Source organism: Branchiostoma lanceolatum, chromosome 1 (genome assembly GCF_035083965.1).
Source record: "Branchiostoma lanceolatum isolate klBraLanc5 chromosome 1, klBraLanc5.hap2, whole genome shotgun sequence".
Lineage (NCBI taxonomy): Eukaryota > Metazoa > Chordata > Leptocardii > Amphioxiformes > Branchiostomatidae > Branchiostoma > Branchiostoma lanceolatum.
Genome location: NC_089722.1, coordinates 22,694,307 through 22,710,571, shown reverse-complemented (window position 1 = coordinate 22,710,571; position 16,265 = coordinate 22,694,307). Strand labels below are relative to the sequence as shown.

The following is a 16,265-nucleotide window of genomic DNA, read 5'->3' as shown; positions in this document are numbered from 1 at the left end:
AATTGTGCTTTTACAACAAAAAAAATATATATCTGATGTCTCGGGACCATTTCGCATCCAAAAAAGTTGGTCTGAAGAATATGGGACATTGTTTAGAGATATCTCCTTTATACTGTGCATGTACACCGTGGCATGTATGTGAAACTGAAAGGTACCTACACACAAGTACCAAGAAGATATACGTAGTATATCAAAATAGTATAAAGTAGCTAAAACCTGCCAAATCTTGTTCAATTCAATTTTTGGACCAGGAAAAACACATCTTTGTGATCGGCATGTCTAGGCTAATCTTTTAACACGTAAGGACTTAAATTAGATTTAAAACATTTTCTGTTAACTAGTGTACAATACCTTTGCCCAATATCCTACAAAAATATCTGTGTGAATCGGTGCATCCACAGTCAAATTAGGTGGACAGCTCCAAAATTAGGTGTACAAAAGTGCACATGCACCCAGCATTTCGAGCCCTGTGCAGCTCTGAAAGTTAAACTGTGTGCTCTTATAGGTAAACTATTGGGTCAGTATACTTCTCATGCGCGGAGTCAATGAAGTCTGATCAGTTTGATGTTGCTTCTCTACTCTAACAGAAACTGCCATTGTGCATAAACGGGTATCTTGTTAACACGTTGTCAACACTTTAACAAACTCTTTGTAACGTTATACTGTATGTTAACGTTACATTATGTGTTTGCAATGGTCAGTTGAGTGCACACTTCGGTAACCGATTTACAAAATACTTCTAGAGGCATGTACTTTGTTGGTGGGTCATACAAGATGGTCACTATATTTGTAATACAGTGCAAGAGTAGAACCTCTAAATTTTAAGAAATAGAAAAATTCGACAAGCAGGTGTTTACTTTTTAGAGAAAGTTTCCTCGGATGAGATTTGCCTAATTTAAGTAAGAACAGAATCGAAGGTGGTGGGGGCTAACATAATTTGCCCCCCGAATTTCGCGTAGTGCGTTGTCGGGGACCAAGGAGGTTTTATGTAAAACTTCCTTGCGGGGACCAACCCCCGCCCACGCAAGTACCCCCCCCCCCGCATGCCCTCATGATTGTTGCAACTGTTGGGAATATCAGACCCAGGCCTTGGTCAGACCAGACCACCGCGGCCCTTGGACCGATGCTGTTTTATTTGTTCTATCAAACATCGATTTACTGCACTTTGTGTCATTAGTACTACATGTATTACAAGTGCAGTCATTAATTTTCTCAAGTGTATCGCGATTGTGTCCTGAGAACTTGTCCAGACGCGGAACTGTTGCAAGTTTTCCCTTTTCCCGCCAAAGCTAGACAAGCACGGTGAGTCTAGTTCTCTGATTGGCTGATCACAGAACGGGTGTGAATTACCCCATGGTGAGCGTCAGTGCAGTCCAAGTTACTGAGGGAGTGTCACCGCACTTTCATCTCGGCATTTCGATTTGTCTTTATCTACTCTTGAAACTGATATATATTGCCGCACGTAGAATACGAGTAACGTAGTACGGTACAGTGACCAGTAATTTGCAACCTCGTGGATGGATTCGGCTGAGAATACGATGGACGGGCCTCCTCCGAAAGCCAAGAAGAAGAGCCGGTAAGCACCGTCAACTGCCAACGTTATGTCCGTTACGTTATGACTGTCGTGCTTGTTTTGTCACGAACGTTTGGGGGAAATTATCTCAAAGCAGAACTACACGGGGCGCGAAAATCGTATATGCTAGCCAGAGAAGCTCCAGTCAGCCAGAGAAGCTGAAGCCAGAGAAGCTGAATAATTTACTAACGTTAGTAACGTTAGCCAGAGAAGCTGGATTTTCGCGCCCCGTGTAGATCTGCTTGGAGATAATTTACGTTTTAGTACTACACTTCCGATGGGATGGGACGCCGCAAGGCCCAGTCAAATTGGCCCAGTGGGTTTTCTGACATGGGATATGAAACTGTAACGTTACCACTAAATCTCCAGGCAGGTGTAGCAGCATGGCTTGCTTGTTATTTTGAGATCTTTTGAGTGTGGTCAGGCCTGATTGTGGTGCGAATCATATGTTTTGAAATCATATGTTTTGAACCCATTTTCTTCGAAGCCCGTATGTGGGTGGTAAAGCGTGTCACAGATGGACACCAGATGACCTCAACAGGGACACCGTGACAGGGAAACATCTCGATTGACTCAGGCCCATGCGTAATTTTTTCAGCTGAGTTCTTTTCGTTCTGTTTTGATTGAAGTTCGTGAGAGGGGCGTCTTCCCGTCAAGCCTTATGTCGCTTTGGACGGCCTGAAGTCAGGCAGAGGCCGTCCTCTTTAAAAAAAAAGACGTACTAAATACCGAGAAATCGGGAAAAAATAAGAGAAGTTGGCATAATTTTCTTTGAGTGGGGACGCTCTATATCGTTGGACATTCACACTCTTTTGTTTGTTGCTATTGTTATGCTTGCGAAGAATCGATGTCGGTGCCTTTGGCATACGGTGATCTCATTAAAAAACCGTTTTTCAAGACTCAAATTATTGAAGAAAGGCATCCAAGAAAACAAGGCTATTCGGCAATTTTCCAGTAAAGCAAAATGGCCTAGATGCCTTTATTCAAAATCAAATTCAAAATGAAAATGGTGTGGCCTTGACTTTATTACAAAATAATCATGGTAAGTTTACATTTCTTTTTACTGTACTTATTTTTACAGTGTGAGGACAGACTTGACCCCGTTCAAGGCAATACTGGAGGACTTATGGAGGAGAGGGATGACAAATAAGACGGACCCACCGGCCAAGGTGTTGATAGAAGAAGCTGTCTCGAAGACCAACCTAGGGGAGGGAATTATTGAGGTAACGTCACATGATAGAAAAAAGTCTGACTTGAAGTTGAACATGGTTTGTATGGAAAAAGTAATGAAACAATATTTACGTATCAATCTCAAAATGTATGGATATTTAATAGAATTTGTAACAACCTGATAACTACTGTAAGTTACTAAACATTTGATAGGAGCAAAGTCTAAATTCTTAAAGCATGAGCTTCCAAAAACAAGTCTATTGATACATGTTTTGTGTGCTGAGATACTGGTTTCATACCAAAATGACCAAGATGAATCCATTTGTAGAATTCTGATGGAGACAAAGGAAGAAGATAAGACAAATCAAAGAGAAACAATATACAACATGTAGTTCCTTGAAGGGAATTAAAACAATATAGTTCTGTTTTGTGCAGCGTTGGATTAGGAACAGGAGGCAGAAAGCTGTGAGGTCATCGAAGCCTGCGCAACCATATAGGAGGAGGAATGCTTTCTTGCCCAAAAAGAAGGCAACAAGTGGATACGACGTCTTCAGAAGGGATTTCTTCAAAGGTACCTAACTTTAGTTTACTTTATTCACACGTGGACTGGCACATTGAAACGTTGGATCAGGGTCAGCCCTTCTCATGTCAGATCAACACTAAACTAGTGCATAAATTTCTTTTTTTCTTCACTTTCCCTCACAAAGTTATCCTTTGTTCTGAATGGGGCAAGGCACAAGGATTATGTAGCAAGATACAGCGACAGAGTTACTTGGATGTGGTCCTGTATGACATGTTATTAATAATGAAGACTTTGCTGTGGTTGTTGGATATTAAAAAAATTGTATTAAAAGAAAAAAATGTATTATTATCAATAGGTCTTGGAAGCAAGATGTTACTTCCATTTCTAGCAATATTTGTGGCATCGTTCTGTGTGATAAAAGTGCAAATGTAAGAGTTTGTTTTGAGTCTGACAACTTTGAAGTACACTTGGCAATAATCATCAGGTTTGAGTAATATCTGATTATGCTACACCAGTCAGATAATGGGATTATTTTAGACAAGATCAAATGTTGAGTGGTGCAGCTAGGAAAAACACATTCTATAGGGTTTGAAAGAAAGGTTGATTTGTATGTTGCAAATTATAGTGTAAATATGAACTATTATGTAGGTAAAGATATTCTTCTCCATAACAGTAGATGCATTTTTCCCAAAGGGAAAACAGGTCAGTTTGTCACAGGAGATGCGGGAAGCGCCTGGACAAATCTGAGCAGCGACGAGAAAAGTGACTTCAACAGAAAGGCTAAGATTGAGGAGTTGGAGCCCCGTGACCCTCCTTCTGATGAAGAGAGACAAAGGGGGGTCACTGCTTTATACAAGCAGATGCGTGGCACAGTTGAGTTTCTTTAACATCTCTCATACTAGGATAACATACTGTAGCAGTGTCCATTGTTATTCACTGAAAACAAAGCCTTCATTTGTAAATGTGCAAGTTGTGAGTAATGTAACTAAAAGGACTATAAGCATTTTAACAAGGTAAGGTTTAATCAAGTAAATATTGAAGGGTAAACTGTGAATGCTGCCCTGTTCAGTTGTACATGTCTCTCTTGAAATCCAAGTTACTTTTAGTAAAATCATTTATGTATTGTCCAACAGGTAAAAATTTTGATGTGTTTTTTTTCAAAGTATCATTTTCTTTCTGCACAGATGACATCACTCAATGAAGCTGGCTGTGATTTGTTGCTTCTTGGTTACCACCACCAATCGAAAAAAAGCTACCAGAGCGGGACTCCAGCTGGCAGGGCTTTCCTTCAAGAAAATGAAGACCTGGAATGGAACTTTTCAAGCTCTGTGTCAAAGAGTAAGAGTAAGTATGATGAAGGAATAGATGAGTTACGCTAAATCATCTTAGATTTGTTATCAGACTTGTGTTGACAAACAAAGTTTCATTGCAAGTGCCACTCTGAATACATAACATTACTTAGTATATAGTGTACACATTCTGTAAGAGCTCCTTCCAAGTGAAATAAATAAGTGTTTTCTGAGGCTCATCTAGCCTGATTTAATCACGCCTGTAGCAGCCATCCAGCACCCACATGGGTCAGCCCATAGGGAGGGGCCATAAAACCACCCACGGGCAGCAGGAGTTTGTATTATACAGACTAATGTTCCTCTAGTACAGATCTAAGGGTAATACAGTAAGTTGTTATACTTAAAAAAGTACATGTCTTTTTGAGTGAAAATCTGTGCTGTCAATTTCAGATGGCAACCAAATGGACCAAAAGATGTTGGTGGAGAAGGCCATCGAGCTTCTAAACCAAAAGTGGCGTAAGTACAGTACCTGTATTCCTTACTTCTGCCCATACTCAAAGTCCAATTACTAGCCCTTTGGCACTGGTTACAGGTTGAAGACTATGGATTACCTACATGTGCACATTGATTTAATTTGAGGGTCAGTATTCCTGTACAAAACCTTTCTTGCATATGTGATTAAATACAGCAAAAATTTAGGTGCACTCCTCCAATTTACTTTCACAAAGTGTTGGAACTAAGTGGTAAGTCAAGTCCTATGAGTCCTGTGTATTGTGCCTGATATCGCTTTCAAGGGAGAGATATGCCAAAGTGTCCCCATAAATTTGGTTAACCACACCGGGGCAGACCCCTACACTTTTTGACAAGTGTGGTAAAGTCTTTTAACCTAATTAGCAATCCTCAAACACGGGACCTCCAGCTTAATGTCCCATTTGAAGGACTATGTTGGATATTTGTTTCAATTGTTTTTATGTTTTAATGCCTATAGGTGTATAGACGTTGTTCTGTGTACTCCCATTTGTGTGCAGAATAAGGATGAGTGATCAGTATAAATAGGTTTACTTGTGTGGTCCAGAGAATAAAATCTGCTATAGAGGAACGATATAAAACGAATCAATAAGCAAAGGATTTGTTTGAAGTTTATCATCTTGACATGTGTATTTACAGAGATGTCATCAGGAAAAGGAACCAGGTTCAGATATGGCGACTATGAAAAAGGGCTCGTCAAAGTAGAAGGACTTCCAGAGGGCTTCATACTGAAGAAGCCTGGCAAGTTGAAAATGGACCAACTTAAGCAGCTCCTTGCTTGTAAGGACAAAATACTGGTCAAAGGTGAGTGGGAGCTTGCTAAATATGTCTCCAGATCTGTAATTACACTATGTGACGTTACGCCTTCTTTCAATATTTGTAATTCTGCAGCAATATGATCGGGGCAGGGTCCTGTTTCAAGTTCCAAACTTTGAAAAGAAAGACATTAAAAGTAAAAAAAAATTGCCTGGGGCTCATGTTTTTTAGTGATGTGGCATTTGATACTGTTGGCTTGGTTTGTGAATTAAAGTCAATGAGATGTCAAAAGAATGCTCCTGTTAATCTTTGCTTCCAGTTTTGTCAAAGGAGACTGCCGGTGATGGCCCGTCACATACAGTCTCTACCCCTCCTGCTGAAACCGACATGGATGTCACCACCCAGGACGAACAACCCCCTCTCCCATCCCAGATGACTGGCGCCCCTTCAGTTGTAGCCCCTGCCCCCGCCGAGGAGGCTATTTCTTCAAAAGCAAAAAGAACACCGACAGGTGAATAGTTGATATCACCCTGTATGTTCTATCTTTGTTATATAAAGTGGAAAATAAATAATGAAGATATTGTCACCTTGAAGACAGGAAGTTATAGGTGGAACATTGTGTCACTATCTTTTGTTATTACATTTGTTTTTAAGTGGTGTAGACAAGTTTTTTTAGGATGAAATTTGTCTTAATTAAGAAGTGAACTTAAAAACTAATCTTCACACTTATTACAGTTTATACTGCTATGATCTGCCGCAATGGCTACACAACATATATATTATGACATACTGTAACAAACACCTATCTTATTGCAGTTGTTTTCTTTGTGTCTATCTACAGCTTCAGAGCGCCTGGAGGATCTTTCCATGGAAAGCGAAGACGAGATCTACAATGTCGAATGCTTCCTTGAGAAGAGGAAGTTACGCTACAAAGGGGTAGAATTCCTCGTTAAGTGGTCCGGATTTGACAGGAGCACGTGGGAGACACGTAAACGACTCGTGGAAGACCTTGGACGGGCTACAGTAAATAGCCTGGAAAAGGGCATCAAGCCTAATGGTGCCCACAGGGCTGGACAAGTATAATTGCCCGGGGCAAGTGATAGTGCTGTGGATGTCCTCCCCAACTTGCCCTATCGGGCAAGCAAGATTTTTTCACAACAATGATTTAAAACAGGCCCCATCATAACAAGCATGTTTAGTTGTATTGGATCTACAACACTCTAATGTAATTTTTCTGTCACTTCACAAATACTTATACTGTATTTTTTCTTCTGTTTACTTAAGAAATGGGACAAGAATGATATTGACAAAGTCCTCAGTTAACACTGAAATATTGTAGTACTAGATCAAATTAAAGGAATGATTGACACACATTTGCTGAAAACTTGCTTGTTCTTCTTTGTTATATAAGCCTGTGTCTTTACTTCAGACTTTTTGCCAAAATTCTTTTTCAATTCTGTCACTCCAATTATATTTCTGAAAAATCAGACAAGCAACAAACAAAATTGGTTCACCAATGTAACACCATGCTTCTTGAAGTTCTTATCCAATAGGATCGATCACACTGTACCATGACATTGGGCTATGATGAAAATAAACTGTTTTATGTGACATTATGAGTGTGTGCTTTTTCAAGTGTTAGCCTTTGATTTAAATTAAATCTGTCCACCTTTGATACCTTTTATGTGGCATATAAAAGCAGTAGGCTTAAGTTACCGTCACTGGAAAGATCTAAAGAAGCTCTAAACTTGGGAAATTGGTGTTATTTTTCAATAGACTATATATCAATGAATACCAAAGTCGTGAAAAGTGCCTTTCCCAAGGGCACAAGATCAGTGACATGACAGGATTCGAACTCGGGACCTCTTGGTTCTGAGTCGAACGCTCTGCTGTTGCACCACACGACCCCTTGATATGTGACCTTGGTACAGCAGCAGAACTTCCATTTACTGGATCTTTTGACCTAGACGCGCTATGGTCTTGATTTTTTTTTGTCTCCTGTGCCCTCGTATAGAGCCTGAATGACATGCAACTGGTACCTCTATGCAGAGGCAACAGCATCACTAGGATAGTGGCATATCAGTCCACTTTATTCAAGGAGGTGGGTCAGGACACACCATTTTGGGTTCCTGTGCCCTGCTATGATTTGAACTTGTGTGTAGTAGCAGATACCATCAATATATTTTTGGCAAGATGTACGGATGATGAGTGAAATATAAAGGTTGGTCTTCTAGTGACCTCCAAGGAGGGTCACCTCTTGAAGGAGTATTGTGGTAAAGGGTTGTCCGTACATTCACAGCTTTCCCTTTGATGCATTAGTAGTCATATGTAGTTTGGCATGCCATCTGCTGGTATGCGTGAGATGAGGCATGTTATCTATTTTCCACCCTAGTACTAGAGGATTTTGATTTATGCTCAGCAATTAGCAAAATTAGAATTAGTGCCCACCCCCTCGAAATAGAGTGGGGGCGGTAAAAAAAGCTACCTGTGTGCGAAAGAATTTGTAAATACTGCATGTCAAGCACGGTGGAAGACGAAACACATTTTATTTCAAGTTTCCCCTTCTACGATCAAGAAAGAAAGGCGCTGTTTCAAGAGGCCACCAAATTCCATCCAAATTTCTCCATGTTAACAGACAAAAAGAAAACTACTCTCCTCTTAACATAAAAAAACCCACACATTTTAGTAAAAGTGGGATCATTCGTCTTCCACTGTCTTGGAAAAACAAGTCAAACACAAATAAGATAGAATTTAGAGTTATTATTTAGACTAGAAAAGTCACATGCTGTATTGTTATATATTGTTTGTCCCTCCTTTCATGTTACATGTTCAAACGAACAAGCTTGCAATTAGCCTATGGGCAAGAACTTGCAATTAACTTATTAAACTTTTTATTATCAAAAAGAGACACCCCCATCTTGAAGCTATGGAACAGTCAACAGCTGTTATTATAAGCATTTGTGCTGCTAGCCTGACCAGCGCTCTCCAAGCAGATGTCATACTAGGCGGCAGATGTTAGCTGGGTCCCTGTGTGCAGCTGACACCCTACAATCTATTCATCTCCAAGCAGATGCCGGGTCCGGCTTGCTATACTTAACACTTGATTACAGTCTAGCTATACATGTATATAGAGTTACCAGTATGATAAACATTCAACTACATGTATATAAATGACAACAGGTTTTAAAGAGATTGTTATTACCTGTGCCAAGAAGGTTGTGTTTTAAGTGCCGTTTGTGTGCTTGTGTATACTGAAGCAGGGGTCAAGTTTGTTTAAGACTTTGAAAGAGTAAAGCCCAAATAACCCAAGCTGGAATAATGATTGACAATTGAATACAAGGCAAGCGAATTAGGAGGACAGTATATAAATCCATTGTATTTCATGATAGGACTTTCGACATGTGACATATGTAATTGAGAAAGAGAGGAATATCAGTTATGCAAATGGTTCTAATTTGCATAGTTGATGAGAAAATACTATAATTCTGGAGTGGTAAGAGGGTAATTTCATTCGGCATTCAACGGCATTTGGAACTTCAATAACATTTAAATCATTCAAGTTTTATCTATTTCCATACTTTATGCCAAAATGCTACAATAGCCTTCTTTGTTAAAGTTAAGATAAGACTTTCATACTTAAACTTCTTTACATTAGGGTCTGTGCCTTCGCACCGATAAATAAGGATCCTTCAGATGGATTTGTCTGAAATTTGGCATGTCAGCTGTCACAGGAAACCTGATAATTACTGTAAATGCAGAAATGTGTGCGGTAGTTTTTTGTTTGCGGTTTTCACGCATACGGTGAACTTAAACCACCACAAAAAGTTTTGCCCATCTAAGCCCTTCGTACTGAACGTGATACAGTATTCTACTTTATTTCTAGTCCCATGAATATGTGATGTCTGTCTTAGACATGATCTGCACACTAAGTGCAGTACTGTAGTATTCTGATTTATCTGTAAATGCTTGATGGATGGTTGTAAGACGGTTTACAAAAACGGTTTACCTGGCCTGTCTAAGGGCATGCATGGCGGTTTGGCCTTAATGATATTTCCTTGAGGAAAAACTGGGTCAATGCAATTCCAGATTTGGATGGACTGAATGGAAGACAACATGTACACCTGTTGTTGGGGATGGGAGGCTGTTGTAGCTACAAGCCATTTCACCAAGATTGGGAAACTATTTCCTGTACATGTACTAGTGTACAGTAAAATGTATTACAAACACTTAACTAAATCAATGCGGAACGTTACAAGTAAACAAAGAAAACTGGTTGGATGAGCCAGACAATGATATATAGAACCGAGAAGGGGTGGATACCAGTTTGCTGGACCTGATTCGGACCTTTATAACATCCAACAACCGAGTCCAAAAAACCTGAAAGCCAAAAACCTGAGTAAAAAAACTTAACAAAGTACAAATATATTTTTCTATTTTGTTAAAAAGTGTTTTGAGTCTCCCCTCTGAAAAAAAGGCATTTAAAACAAGTGCAACAAACACTGGTTTCTGTTGAAAGTCTTCTCACCAAGAAACTTTCAATTATAGTTGTGCGTGTCAGTATTAATTCTCTAAGCTTCATATTGGTCTAATAAAACAAAACATCAACTGGACAGGATCAGGTCCAAGTTCAGGTCCGGACCTGAACCTAAATCTCTGGACCTAAACTTGGACTTGGACCTTATTAAGCCAAACCGGTATCCACCCCTAGAACCGAGCTTTGTTTGTAACAACAGCTAGATTCACAACAGATAATGTCTGACACTCCTGGAGTTTCTGTAGTGGATACTAACCAACTAGCAGAGGATAATCAAAGAAGTTTCAATATATCCATGCGGATGTATGGTGCTCGCTTCTTTAACTTTAAACTTAAAGCTTAGTTTTATCATGTATCTTTAGGGGCTGCTGTTCTGCAAGTAAAGGCCCTATCATTGCCTCTGGCCCATCCTACCAGTTTTATTTGTTAACTCTTATACCCCACTCCTTCAATCTAGTCTAACAATCCTAATATTTATTATTTTGTATATTCTATTGTATTCTTAGAATTTGTATATATAACCAAGGTTTTCTTCCAGTGTTGGTGGAGTTGCTCATAGCTGCCCCTATCCCCCAACAGTAGGATCCAGCACACCCACAGCTGGGATTATGACATTGACCCAGTTTTTCCTCAACAAAATTCCATTAGATACCAAACCCCCATGCATGCCCTAAAGCTATAAGGCCCAAAAAGGGTAGAGAATTCAGGGTAAACAGATAGGCCAGGTACATAGACCAGCTTTTTCTGTTAACTCGAGACCATGAGAAATACATGAGAATGTAGCTCAGCATGTTAGTAATTGCATCATGGTCAATTTGGTGCAAATGGATATGACAGAAGAATTTTATAGGGCAAAAAATGGGTACAAAAATTGCCTTGCAGTGTGCATTCCTAAAGGCCTGGGTGGTTACACAAGTTTTACAAAGTGGTCTAAGATTAATGTCACCTGGTGGTAGTATCTGAATGGGGGTAATAACTTAGCCTCCTGTGCAGGCCTCCTATAACGCGCGACATATATACTGTATTGGGGGGGGGGGGCGGGCTATTATGCCGGCAAGGGAGTTGTGCAGGGTAAACATGTCATGTTGTATAGCCGAGGGGTCCATAACGCGCGGACCCCTCGGCTATACAACTCCCTCGGCTGCACAACTCCCTTGCCGGCATAATAGCCCCCCCCCCCCCAATACTTCAACTTATTGGGCCCCCAGATAACCCCGCAAGGGGCAAGGTAGGGGGGGAGGAGGTCCCGGGCTAAGGCGGGCAGGCCTCCAGCCTGGCGCGGAAAGACTCAACGGTGGGAGTCGTAACAACCGCGCAATACAGTATATATGTCGCGCGTTATAGGAGGCCTGCACAGGAGGGTAGTAATAACTGTCCCAGCTTGACTGTAACTGTAAGAAGGGTAAACGGTGAAAAATCGCATATATAACACGTTACAGACAGTAACGGTACTTCAGCACACCAGTCCCATAGCTTAGCTAACATGTACACACAACAAAAACTCAGGCATTTCCTTTTGTAGCATACTTCAAATACACTTAAAAACAACAAAAAATCGTTCGGTGACAATGAACCACATTTTAATCGCTTCCTGTGATCAAGACAGTATTGACAGTAGAATCATCAATAATAATTTGATTTATCTCAACAACGTCAATAGTATACACAACTGACGTTACCTGCAGACTTTACAACGTTAACGTAGTCGTTTTCCTGGGGTAAGTGCTAGCCTTCACCCTCCTACGGGCGTTTGGGTCGTAGAATTCGGCAGAAAAAGGAATAATAAGCCAGTAGAGTCAGTCCACGGTGAAGATCACATTTGCCTGCGAATCCCTCCGATGAAACTCTACTAAATTCTTCCAATAGCTGGCGTGGTTAGCCCGGTAGGGACTATGTGAGTGCTCTAAATTGTCACTCATGAGGTGAAAGGAACTGCAATTCAACAATCAGGATGTCCATCGAGTAACCAATTTCACAGGTTTTCGAATTGTCGAGGTCTAGGACTGGATCACTGTAGTAGGATCACTGCGGCTCAGGGGGGCCGCCATCTTGGCTCTCGATACCGTTCCCGTGAGGCTTCGCGGCGCTATAGCCACTGTCTGGGCCTGGTCTGCTTTGACTTGTCGACGAGAAACTCGCTAAGCACCTGGTCTGGGCCACGAGTCCAGTCCGCTTAGTCGACTCTGTCAGCTAAGCAACACTACTGCTTAACGACTCTTATCGACAAAGCATGTCAGGATCGGGTGTCTAAGAAAACAGTATGGACTGGGGCTCTGTGGACTGTACATATAACTGCAAGCCAATGTCTCAAACTAAATCGCAAGCAAGGAGTTTATGGTCCTTCAACGGATCATATTAAATTCTATTCTTCCCAATTTAGTCATATATTCATCGTTTTCACCATACAGGGACATGAATGATGGCCACATTTGGTTCTCCGTGAAAGGACGTCCAGCCCGGAGCCCCTTCACCCGTGTCCAGCGCCTGTCCTGCTGCCTGGCGCTGCTCTACAGCACCATGATCACCAACATCATGTTCTTCGGCCGCGGGGACGACTTCGATCCTCCCGAACCGCTCAGGATAGCTGGTGTGAAGATCAAACCTCCGATTTCACTTCCACAGGTGACGAGAAAGAATGCAGATTTCAACTTAGATGTTTATGCTTCATTTAACCCTAGATTGTTCACAGCTTCAAACCATTAACATCATAAAGAATATGGCGTTTGATTAAACGTTAGAATTTGCAATCAAGAATCTATATCATAGAAATTGTATAAGTAGCGGTAGGCGCGACATTTTGAAAGCACAACCACGAATCATTATCAGGCAGATGTAGATACCAACTAAAACTTGATAAAAAGTTGCGGCACTTATCATGCGAATGTTGTTACCATAACTTCGGTCTTCCCCACTTTTACGGACGACTCGCTGACCTTTGAAACGCGTAGTTTCCCCGGTAACGTGACGTCAAGGGTTGGGGAAAGATGTCTGGAAATCGGCACCGCCCACGGTTTAGGTTTCACGACTTTGGTGTATGAATGTCTTTTGTAAAGTTTCTAAGTATTCAATGCCTCACATTGTCCTCTTTCAGCTAATTATCGGCATACAGAGCGCACTCATCATCCTACCAGTCAACCTTCTCATCGTCTTTCTCTTCCGAAATTCTGGATCACCGACACCAAAAAAGAGAAGCGGCAACAAGTTGAACTCGGAGCCAGGCAGACGCGTTTTGAGATTATTACACCGGGGACCTGACGAGAAGAAGACGAAGCAAGCTTTTACCTCCAACAATCCAGACACGCCGTCATATTGGTGTCCACGAGATCGACCCGTCCCCGATGACAACCCAAAAGACCACAAGCTCAAAGTCCTACAGGATATTGATATTGAAGAAAGTTTTACGACGCGTGACGTAGATAAAGATAACACTGGCCTTGGACAAAAGTCGTATTTGCCCTGGTGGGGTGGTCTTGTAGGTGAGCTGTAGACTGTAAAATATTAACTACCATCTTCTGGAATATGGCTGGTACAGTATTCAAAGTATGTCACTAGTGAAAACTGATGTAGGAATAATTTACATGGGAGCCTTAAACAATCTTATTGTAAAGTTTATATTTACTCCAATTCCAACTAGTTGTATATAATGATTCTTACAACGGTACAAATTCAGTGATCTGTGTTTATCACTTTGTCAACTTTCAAAAACTATAAAAAGGAAACAAGAAACATATATCAACTGAAATATGCTCGCATAAAATTAAGTTCAGCATAGTTCAAAGGACTAATATCTAATCAACCAATGGTGTGCACCCCCAGGATGGCTGCTCGTGTGGTCCGCGAGTTTCGTGACGGCCTTCTTCACGGTTCTGTACACGCTGAGTTTCGGGAGAGCTAAGGCGGAGGCCTGGGTTTTCACCTTTGTGACGTCATTCGTCAGTGACCTGTTTCTAGTGCAGCCTGTCAAGCTGGTTCTGGTGGCGGTGCTGTTTGCGTTATTCACCAAGGTACAGTTAGATCTATTTATTTGGCTGTAAAGAAAACCAGCTAGTCGAAGGGTATTACAAAGGGTTAGCCCGGGGTACAATATTCAAAAATCAATACAAACTTTCACAACACACATCAAGGCGCACACTGTTATCTGAAATTATGCTAAAACACCTCTCAGATATGCGTACACCACTGCGAAGACATATCCCAACTAATGCTTCGGTCACAACTGGAAACCAAGGGGGCCCCGCCGGTGAGTTTACGGGCTGATTTGCACTTTCGAGCGTGACCCATGTGTATAAAATAAAGTTTTATAAACTATGACTTGTGTATTATATAAAGATTTCTTTTCTAACATAGAAACCTGTGGAGGATGAAGATCCACCTCCCAAACCCACAAGAGACAACGAGGAGTATATAATATACAACAAGGTAATGACCTCTAAACATAATTTCATCAGGTTGGTAGAACATAGGATATTTGGACTTTTTTTTCACAACCAGGAATCTCACCCGCAAAGCGCCACCTTCATCGGCTACTTATAGCGGTGAGAAGCTGTACTCCAGTCAGAAGCTCTGAAGAGGGTGTCTGATAGACATCGAAACGTCAGCAGGTGAAATTTTTGGTTGTGAAAAAAAATTCAAATATCCAAGGTAATGAGCTGTTTAATGGTAGTTTCTATCAGACTCCACTAGTAGTGCGACCTGACAATTTGGCCAAATGGGAAGTGATCGTATGCACCCAGGGTTTGCTTTACGCAGTAGGAGGTTCACTCGGTATAAGTTTTATACTACAACCGGGTGCCAAAGACTACCTGGGCGGCGGAAAGCCCCTTCTGCCCCGAAGAGCGCCCAGCTTATTACAACGATAGACGTTAATCGTTTTGATTTGTTGGGATGTTTACTAACAGAGCTATCCCACAGGATGACGTACCTGCACAGAATACGCTAGGAACCAGTGCCACCGGCTGGATGCGATATTTTACCACCAACCGTGCAGCTGAGCAAGACACCAACTCAAAGGTAGATCATGTACCAATAGGTTAACGGTTCAGTCCACATGTGAAACGTTTGCTTGTTGCTGAACTTATGAAGATATTCAACCATCATACTGAGGCAATGATCTGTTTTGGATCTGAACTACAAGTACTGTTAGGTACTAACCCGTTATGATATCAGTTTCCAGCTGAAGAAAGGTCCACATCACCGCCAAATGAAGACGTTTTGGCCGAAGCAAGAGCCCGGAGCGCAGAGAAACGCAAACGTCGTGCCGCTGTGCTGGAGGTGATCGTGTTCGGCCTGTTGGTGACGGTGATCATGCTCACGGCGTACCAAGAGCGGAGCCCGCTGGCCTTCTACATGACACAGAACGTGAAAGGACAGATCGTGGAGGGAGACTTCTCTGATGTAAGTAGCTAGCACGAAAAATTGGTGACGTCTCTAAGTCAGTAACGGCACAGCCTAAGAGACTGTATATGTCTGCCGATCAGATGATAGCTGATAAGGCCATGTTGATTTTATTCTATGGATGACATCTTCTGGGAACCTGAAAACCGATGCGAGCGTGCGAATGAAAAAGAGCTTGGCCAAAAAAAATAGCTTCCCTCATTATGACTTCTTTAGAAGTGGGGAGGAAGGTTGAACAAATGACTAAATACACAGAGTATGGTATACCGAATTATAGATTCTCCATTGTTGATCTTTCACATCTTCTCTGACTTTAAAATTGACGTTGGCATTCTTCGACAATATCATCCTGTTCTGCTCAAGGTCAAAGACATCGAATCATTCTGGAGTTGGGTGGAAGATGATCTGATCCCGACAACACGCTCAGCAGAATGGTACAACGGACAAGCCACGTCAGCAGACACGGTTCTTCAGGACATGTTAACTCATCCTTTGGAC

At 41.5% G+C, this 16,265-nt stretch overlaps 1 protein-coding gene across 1 annotated transcript; it reads left to right on the top strand.

The window, feature by feature from the left end:
- Window positions 1-1,234: 1,234 nt before the first annotated feature.
- On the top strand, window positions 1,235-7,450 carry LOC136442126 (uncharacterized). Its single transcript, XM_066438787.1, has 9 exons — window positions 1,235-1,576; window positions 2,655-2,796; window positions 3,179-3,314; window positions 3,960-4,138; window positions 4,451-4,610; window positions 5,006-5,071; window positions 5,723-5,887; window positions 6,159-6,350; window positions 6,681-7,450. The coding sequence occupies exons 1-9, from the start codon at window positions 1,518-1,520 to the stop codon at window positions 6,920-6,922; spliced, it is 1,341 nt and encodes a 446-aa protein (XP_066294884.1). The 5' UTR covers window positions 1,235-1,517; the 3' UTR covers window positions 6,923-7,450.
- Window positions 7,451-16,265: the final 8,815 nt, after the last annotated feature.

What these genes read in the sequence shown, in the direction of transcription:
- LOC136442126 (XM_066438787.1), top strand. Translation starts at nt 1,518, where the DNA reads ATGGATTCGGCTGAGAATACGATGGACGGGCCTCCTCCGAAAGCCAAG. An exon ending in ACAAGCAGATGCGTGGCACA is followed by an intron (nt 4,139 to 4,450) that starts GTTGAGTTTCTT and finishes CTTTCTGCACAG; the next exon opens with ATGACATCACTCAATGAAGC. An exon ending in GCTTCTAAACCAAAAGTGGC is followed by an intron (nt 5,072 to 5,722) that starts GTAAGTACAGTA and finishes GTGTATTTACAG; the next exon opens with AGATGTCATCAGGAAAAGGA.